General features: G+C 26.5%; 3 protein-coding genes across 3 annotated transcripts; 2 read left to right on the top strand and 1 right to left on the bottom strand.

Moving 5' to 3' along the window:
- The first annotated feature begins 1,187 nt into the window (after positions 1-1,187).
- On the top strand, positions 1,188-3,205 carry LOC111041943 (vesicle-trafficking protein SEC22b-like). The gene is made up of 5 exons (XM_022326400.1): positions 1,188-1,426; positions 1,536-1,645; positions 1,712-1,872; positions 2,089-2,235; positions 2,954-3,205. Exons 1-5 carry the CDS (start codon positions 1,352-1,354, stop codon positions 3,100-3,102), a joined length of 642 nt encoding a protein of 213 aa, XP_022182092.1. The 5' UTR covers positions 1,188-1,351; the 3' UTR covers positions 3,103-3,205.
- LOC111041944 (mediator of RNA polymerase II transcription subunit 22-like) lies at positions 2,508-5,463 on the bottom strand. Its single transcript, XM_022326401.1, has 4 exons — positions 5,334-5,463; positions 5,073-5,196; positions 3,207-3,532; positions 2,508-2,774 (listed from the first exon to the last, which is right to left on the bottom strand). The coding sequence occupies exons 2-3, from the start codon at positions 5,140-5,142 to the stop codon at positions 3,210-3,212; spliced, it is 393 nt and encodes a 130-aa protein (XP_022182093.1). The 5' UTR covers positions 5,143-5,196; positions 5,334-5,463; the 3' UTR covers positions 2,508-2,774; positions 3,207-3,209.
- A 211-nt stretch (positions 5,464-5,674) lies between these two features.
- Positions 5,675-8,460, top strand: LOC111041942 (60S ribosomal protein L7a). Its single transcript, XM_022326398.1, has 7 exons — positions 5,675-5,833; positions 6,080-6,215; positions 7,463-7,612; positions 7,695-7,765; positions 7,838-7,987; positions 8,049-8,171; positions 8,233-8,460. Exons 1-7 carry the CDS (start codon positions 5,819-5,821, stop codon positions 8,410-8,412), a joined length of 825 nt encoding a protein of 274 aa, XP_022182090.1. The 5' UTR covers positions 5,675-5,818; the 3' UTR covers positions 8,413-8,460.
- The last annotated feature ends 640 nt before the right edge of the window (positions 8,461-9,100 follow it).

The raw sequence follows: 9,100 nt of genomic DNA on the forward strand, positions 1-9,100 counted from the left end.
TTTTAGACCAACGGGATTGTGGTAATATTTATATTTTATGTTTTCCAATTTCATAATCGTAGAGTTGTATGTTTTTATTTTTCATCATTAAAATTTTAAGCAAAAAATAAAAAACTATAATTGTATGCTTTAATAACATTTTTTAGACTAGAAAAATATTTATATTAAAAGGCGGCAAATTATTTAGTGCTTAAAGCGGTACAATGGTTAAATCCGGCACTGGGTAAACCTATTTAATATCAGTTTTAAATTGTAATACCATTTTATCTGGGCATGCAAGTACCACGCCTATACAAATTTTTAATATTGAATAATAATAATTTATTTTGAATAACATACATCATAAGTGTAACGTATTCATAACAAGATGGTAAAATAACCATTCTTCATCTGATTAATCGTAAATTAATTATTTAAGTATTCTCAACAAGACTGGGTATATAGCAGCTTTAGTGTTATGTTGTATCTAGGATTTTTCAGAGGGGGGAGGGGAACTACAATATTTTATTGTCAGGGCTAGGGTACACCGGATTTTTACATTAAAATAAGTTTGATGCTACGAATATATGGTGTTTCAGTACCCCTAGCTACGACACAGGTATATAGTAACTATATAGATGGTAAATCTCTTTTCTATGCACCTATATCCAATTTTAGTCTTTACTGAATCTGTAAGATGACATCAGATGTGTGTTTAATACTTTAATAGTGCAGTCTATAAAATATACATCTGTCTAGACCCTACAGTTCTATATAGACCGAACAATTTATGAATGGAAGTATGGAATCACTAATCAGTAACCTTATTAGTTGTACTTAGTACAACTCGAAAAATTTAGAAGTTAGAACTATTTTTTTTTTGTTTTGTATATTACAAGGTCTACGCCACTATGCCTGATATATGGTATTGGCTATGTATATATTTATCTTAGTTCATTGCTGAGTAATAAGAAATAACATTAAAATGGTAATATTATTATTATTATACTCAATGGTAATAATAACCATAAATCAGAATATTATTATTAATATTATTCTTATAATATAGTTATCTCTATGGGTACAAATCAATTATTATGTTCATGGTACAAAATATGTACAATATTTTTTGTACCGTACCGAATGAATGAGATAACACTAACAAAGATACGTGTCAATGGGTATTATGATTATCGTGAAATCGACGATGATAACACCGATTGGATAACAAATAATTCCAACACGTACCTACATTTCATATTTTCATTCTTTTTAAACATTTTAAATACATTTATTGTACCAATAGTAGTATAAATACCCTTGGAATTTACATTGTGCTTACATTCTTCGAGTGATTATTTTGCATCTAAATATGGTTTTGTTAACTATGATAGCTAGAATTCCTGACGGATTACCATTAGCTGCATCTATGCAAGATGACGAACAGGTATTTTTTTGAGAACTGTTTAAAATATATTATTATGAATTAGTTTGGTTAATAGTTTGTTGAAAATAAATAATGTTACAATTTTTAATCAATTTCATTTCTCATATAGGTCGGAAGAAAATTAATTGAATATCAAAATCAAGCAAAACTTCTTTTCAAAAAATTAAACTTTCAGTCTCCAAAACAGTGCACAATTGAATCTGTACCTTACTACTTTCAGTAAGTATTATGCAAATATAATTTATCAATTTTCAAATCTCAATACTATGATATGAAATATTTTAGCTATTTAATTGAAAGAGATGTTTGTTACTTGGTATTGTGTGAAAAAAACTTCTCAAAACGTTCTGCATTCAGTTTTCTGGAAGACATAGCAGCTGAATTCAATAAGCTGTATGGACGACAAGTATCAACAGTTTCACGGCCTTACACTCTTATTGAATTTGGTAATTTATTGTGATTTTATGTATCCAAGTACTGTCAACTCTTTGTAACTTTTAAATTTAATGCAGATTAAAGAAATTTAAATTATTTGGAGTTGATTACTTGACTTTACTTATATTATTATCTTTATTGAAATCTCACAATTTTTTTTAAATACCCATATTAATATGTTATAACCTGTTAATAAAAATATTAGTTAAACATTTTGATCATTTTAGATAATTATATTCAAAAAGCAAAGAAAAATTATATAGATTCTAGAGTACGAAGAAATCTAAATTCATTAAATAATGAACTTCAAGATGTACAAAGAATAATGGTTCAAAATATTGATGATGTATTACAAAGAGGCACTGTCTTATCAGGTAATATATTTTTAGTCTACTTTTTCTTACAATTAGATGAATTAGGTATATGTCTGATAATAAATAATAAAAATTAATTCAAAAGATGGTTTTGATTAGTGAATATTGGCAGGGGTTTGAAGTAAGTATTGTGAAAAGAAAAAAAAATTTTTTTCAAAAAGGAAATATAATTAAAAATATGTATAAATTAAACTTAAATTTTTTCCATAATAATGTCATATTGAAACATATTTTATCAATTTAATATTGTGAAAGCATATAATCAATGTACATAATATAATAATAATAATATAATTATATCAATTATATACTCATGACAATTTTACAAGAATCTGCATTTAAAAATTTTAAACTGTTGTATCCTGAACTACATTACAATTAATTTGGCATTTGATTTATGTTTTTTATTAACTCTGTATATTCGAGTAATTATTTGTGTTTGTCTGTTTAAATCCAATGTTCAGCACTTCTTATCTTGATTTGATTTATATAAAAAATGTAGACTGTAGAATTCTGTTCATTAATTTCATTATTGCAATCTATATAACAAACCATTGTTTTTAAATTAGTTTATAGTCCATAGAAATAAATAGTAACAGTAACTTAATTTAAAAATAATTTAAATTTATATATTGTAGGAATAATAAATTAATATTAATAAATGCATGTTATACTTTATTCAAAAATAAACATGAAATATTTGTATTTTTTTTTTCAGAACTTGATACAAAAGCCCAAAACTTATCAATATTATCAAAAAAATATAAAAAAGAAGCTACCAATCTCAACCTAAAGTCAATGTATATAAAACTTACCGCTGCAGCAGTTTTTGTTATTTTATTATTTTTATATTTTTATGTTCTATAAATAATAACTCATAAGTAATTTATTAAATACTAAATAGTGTAATGGCTGAGGGGGGAAAACTTTATACCTATTACAATAAATAAATAACAATTTTAAGAACCTACTCTTTATTTATAATTTGATGTATAATATTCTTCTTCGAGTTCATACAATTCTGTTGACATATCATCAACTAGACTTGTTAGTTTGCGATCGCATTCCACTTGTTTGGTGCGAAAAAGTTTTGAATTTTGAGCAATAGCTTCATTGACTGATGGGAAATCATTTAATATAAGATATTGCTTCATATCTGAAACTAGTTTCAAAAGCGACTCCCCAGCACGAACAATGTTGGCTGCTCTGACTTCCATTTCAAATGCTATTAATTCGCTTCGGGTAGCTTTAGAAATTTGTGTTTGATCATCATCAGTCTTGCACAGTTTTACAATACCTAAAAATATGAAATAAATTCTATAAATTATATTGTATTTGGTTTTATATTTCTAAAAAGCAGTTACTTTATAGATACAACACTAAAATAAATAAAATAATACACACAAATAATTCAAGGTGAAGCAGAAGGTTGATCAGTCTATTACTATACTCTGTTCAAAAAAAGATAATTACCCGGAGGCGACCAATTTCCATTGGGCAGCGCTCAGGCGCATGTTAGACACTTTCCCTACCAATTTGAAGCCCAAGACCAATGCTTTGGAACAAAGCCATGCCCATGAACACAATTTGGCTGCCGGGTAATGATCTTATTTTGACCAGAGTATACTTAAAATATGTACTTATTAAAAAAGTTATCCCGCGAGGATTTACACATTGTGATATATCCTGAGATAATAAATATATTTTATTTTTTCATTTCTGAAACAGTTGAAGATAATATCCGTTTTGCAGAGTTTATTTTTCATTAATTTCATGAATTTTAATCATTTTTTTAGTTTATACTTTTATAGGTATAATGGCAAAAAAATGGTTTTTGTAAGGGCGGCGAGTTCCTCTCTAATGCTAATGAGTATATCTTCACGGAATACCCTCTATTACACATAAATTATTATTAATTGCTTTTAAATTTGATTGATTAAACTAATTTTTGGCAAAAACTAATGCATATTTGCATATAAGTCAGTATCATAGAATGATAATTATTAAAAATAAACTTTTTGGTTTAACAATTTTAAAATGCAATTGATACTCAATTGTTAGTATGTAATGGTGGAAGTCTGCAATAAGCTCGTAAACTCTGAATAAGAGCAACAACATTTCGAAAATTATATCATGTTTAAAAACAGCTTATAGTTAGCAGTTATCCCAATTATTAAGAATGATGCATTGTATAAAATCCTATAAGTAATTGGTTAAAAAGTCCAAGCACATTTTTAGGTTCGAAAAACAAAATATTTTACTAAATTTTCATTAAAAAAATGTAATTAATTATCTTATTCAATATTAATATATTATGTTTAATTACTTATTCCTTATACTTATTATACAAAATAATAGTCAGTATAAAAGTAAGATAACATAAACCTTTTAGCTTTTATAAATATAGTAAAATTATTAAAATTATAATAATACTGAAAAATATTTAAAAGCCAAAATGTTTTGATAATTATTAATAAAAATGAAATAGAATATTTTGTCTTACAATAAAACAAATGAGTCTGGACTTATTGTTTAACTTTTTACAAAGTGGACTTCTTGTCAGAGATTTCCCCTGAGTACAATGCTAAAAGAAACCACATCATTATTGAAAATAGGAGGAGCAAGTCTTCTGGACAAAAATATCATTTAACCAATATTTAAAATAACCATAAATAATAAAATGTCCTTCTCCATGATATTATCTGTATTAAGATAAATTATAGTTATACAATCAATTTGCAGCAAACAATAAAAAGAAATATAGATAATAATATCGACTTTTAATTGAAGATTTTTTATCAAACTAAAATGGATTTTTAGTTGCGCATATAACTTACCTTCAAAATTTTCCAGCATACATTTCACATCACTTTTTAACCGGTTTGTATAAGACTTGGTGACAGACATTGCATATATATTTATTTATTTATATTATATTGACATATATTTTTAATTAAACACCTACAACAGATAACATACAATTATAACTAATTAATTAAGCTTTTAAGGAACAAAACTAAAACAAATTTAACATATTTGGGAACTAATAATACAAATGAATAATGTCAATAATTTTAAAATTTATAAAATCTAATTACAATGTATCTCCTATAGTATTAATATTTAATACAGCATAACAATAAATTGTAATGTCTGATGTCTAAATTAAAGAGTGTAAATTATTAAAGATTTAATTTATTTGGTTTATTAATTATTGGATGATTAATAAAATTTAATATAGTAATCAATAATCATTATTATAATATTAAATGCATTGCTTGTAATTAATCATAACAATGTGTTGATAATATTATCACAAGTATTATCAGAGAATTTGAAGCGTTAGGGTCTATTCGTCCATGATAATAAATTGTTACTTTACTTTTTCTTCTATGAGTTAAGAGCACACACAACACACTACACAGCGCTGTCTGGAGTTTTGGAGGTATGTCAATATAACCTATAATTTACAAATGTTCTTCTTGAACCGAAGTGTCTACAAGGTTCGTCCATTCATTTTCTTTTGCGATTATTCGCATTTATATCCTCGTTTATCTGGTTGATCGTTTGGTTTTTTGTCATCATGGCTCCAAAGAAGGTAGTTGTACTATATTTTAAGTATAAATATACCCTCGTAGTTTTAAACTATTTATCATTGCTTTTATTTCATATGTACATGATCTAAGACCCGAATCTGCGTCCAGAACATTTATTATTTAGATTACTAAACAGCTTCACTACTCTGATATTCATATCATTTTTATTCAACTTTTATATTTCAAATATAAATAACAATCTGATACTTTGTAAATTATTAGTACACTAACATGACTTTTCATTCCAGCCGAGCTCCAGTAAAAAGGTCGGAAAGAAAGCGAAGATCGCCCCAGCACCTCTCGTCAGTGAGAAACCAAAAAAGGTTCTTAAACAGAAGGTTGTTAACCCTTTGTTTGAAAAAAGACCCAGGAACTTCGGAATTGGTAAGTTTATTTTATTTTTGATTATTTATTATTTATTTTAAGGCCCCTAAATTATCCAGACAGGTATAAAATATAAATATTTGAGTACCAATGAAAAAATATTTAATCGCAATGATGCTTGAATTTCTTCACCTGAATAAAATGAATTCTACTTGGTAGTTTTATTTAAAGTAATGCTGTAACTGACATACTGAGCGAAATTGGATTTTAACTTTATATATTATTCATTATAACTCAACTCTAATGTACCCATTGTTTCAATTAGAATATAGTTTGTTTAGATAATTGTATTGGGATAAGTGGAGGAACCCGTCTTATTTTGTTATGCTTTAAATTTGTATTTTTACTTGGAGAAACTGAAAATTATTATGGTAGGGTTTAAGTTCAATATTTTAAATATCTATACAATTATGTTAAAATAAGTTAATTTATAAAATACATTAACTTTGGCCATGATGCTTGAATTTCTTCAACGGAACTTTTCATACAATTAAAGTATGTTTAGAGTAATGTTGAAAATGACATTCTGAGCTTGTATGTATTTAAATTTTTGAATGATGAGTTTTATTGATTGATTTACAATGATAATCAAATACACATTACGAGCTTTTTAACTCTGACAAATTGTTTGTTTTTTTGGTAATGGCTATTATTGATCAAAGATTTAAAATTAATTTTCTAATGTTGACAAGTTAACTGCTGGTCGATATTGAATACAGATGTGTTTATGCGGTAGGACTTAAAAATATGTTTTTATGAAATAATAGGTACGTTTTAAAGTGATAGTGGCAAACTAAAGTGTAGTTAATTTTAAATATTTATATACATTGAATTGAGAACTTGCTATGATGTTAAAATATTTCTGTTGAACAATTTTATGAAAGTACATTTAATGAGCTTTTTAACCCTGAGCAAAAACATATGTAGGCATTAGAGTATTATGATCATAGACTGTTGGATTTTCTTAAATTTGCATGTAAAGAAATTGATTTTTACTTTGTTTGATGCAATTTTACTCTTTATATGCTTGTTTTATTTTAGTTGGAATAATTTTTATTTATTTCTTAACTCCAATTGCCATGATGAGTTCTATAATTATTGATAGTATCTATGAGTGTATAATTTATGAGCTTTTTAACACTGAGCAATTTGACTATAAAGATAATATTATTTATGTATAAAAAATTTATGTTTTTTTCATGTTGATACCTACGTCCAAATAATAAGTTGCTTAAATAATTTTATAGGTCAAGACATTCAACCCAAAAGAGATTTAAGTCGTTTTGTGAAATGGCCAAATTACATTCGTATTCAACGTCAAAAGTCTGTTCTTCAGAGAAGGCTCAAAATTCCTCCACCAATCAATCAATTCTCGTACGCAGCAGACAAAGCTACTGGTAAATACAAAGTTTAAGCTTAAGATTGATATTTTGATGATGATAATATATATATATGATATTTATTATTTACATTTTTTAGTAACTCAGTTATTTAAACTGATGGAAAAATACAGACCTGAAACAGCTGCAATGAAGAAAAGGAGATTGCAGGTACTAAAAAAATCTATTAAATGTGTAAAAATATTTCTTTTTGTCTTCTAACTTTTTTTATATATTATATAGAAAAGAGCTGAAGATAAAATAGAAACAAAGGAAGATCAACCAACAAAGCGTCCTAATGTTATTCGTCAAGGAATCAACACAGTTGTAAACCTCGTTGAACAAAAAAAAGCGCAATTAGTTATCATTGCTCATGATGTGGATCCTTTGGAGGTTCTTATTTTAGTATTTAAAAAAATTGAGGACCTGTATTTAATAACAATTTTTTTTATAGTTGGTAATATATCTACCAGCATTATGCCGCAAAATGGGAGTCCCATACTGCATCATTAAGGGAAAATGGAGGTTGGGAAACCTTGTTCGTCGTAAGAACTGTACTGCTTTAGCTATTACACAAGTAAATTTAATAATCCATATGTACTTTCAACAATTTTAATGTTTTTTTTTTTTTAAAATAGGTGGATACAGGTGACCGAGCTTCTCTAGCTAAACTGGTGGAGTCTATTAAGAACAACTTTAATGAAAGATTTGACGAATTCAAACGTCATTGGGGTGGTGGTGTTTTGGGTGCTAAATCTGCGTGTCGTCTCGCCAAAATTGAAAAAGCAAAAGAAAAGGAACTGGCGCAAAAACAATAAGATTTATGTAAACGACATTCACCTAATAAAACATGAAAAAAATTGATATTTTATGTTGATTTTCATTTATAATACTTAATGACCCATGACACTCGAACATGATCTACACTATATTAATCTGAAATTAAATTACAAAAAAACATTTTACTAATGATTGAAAACTTAACACAATCCATTGTCCAGCGAGTACATATTTTTGAGTTAATAAGAATATTCTATTTACCAGTATAGATATTGAACAGATAATTCATATACAGTCATATAAATGGTGCATGTTTAATATTTTTTTTTATCATAGTAAACTCATTTAAAATACGATATGTTAATATATATTTATCATACATATTTTTTTTTGCTGCCCATTTGTATGTAATTTTTTGCAGTAGCATTGTACTATACTATAGTTGAATATGGTATTAATAGGATGATACTAAGCTTAGTTATGAGGACATGATACCTGCATGTGGTGTGTCTGTCATACAAGTGCGTAACTTCGCAAATTGTACACTCGACAGAATGCGTATAGCTCTGTTAATTTAAAAATTAAAGTGAATTTTGACCTCATAAAATCTAAAGGTAAGATTATTATCTAGGCAACCGCATAGGCTTTTTATTTTAAGATGAATAAAAAATTTACAATTTCAAAATACTCATAACTCGCGTTAAAATTAAAATATCAATATCCATA

The sequence above is a fragment of the Myzus persicae genome, unplaced genomic scaffold (genome assembly GCF_001856785.1).
Source record: "Myzus persicae strain clone G006 unplaced genomic scaffold, MPER_G0061.0, whole genome shotgun sequence".
Taxonomy (NCBI): Eukaryota; Metazoa; Arthropoda; class Insecta; order Hemiptera; family Aphididae; genus Myzus; species Myzus persicae.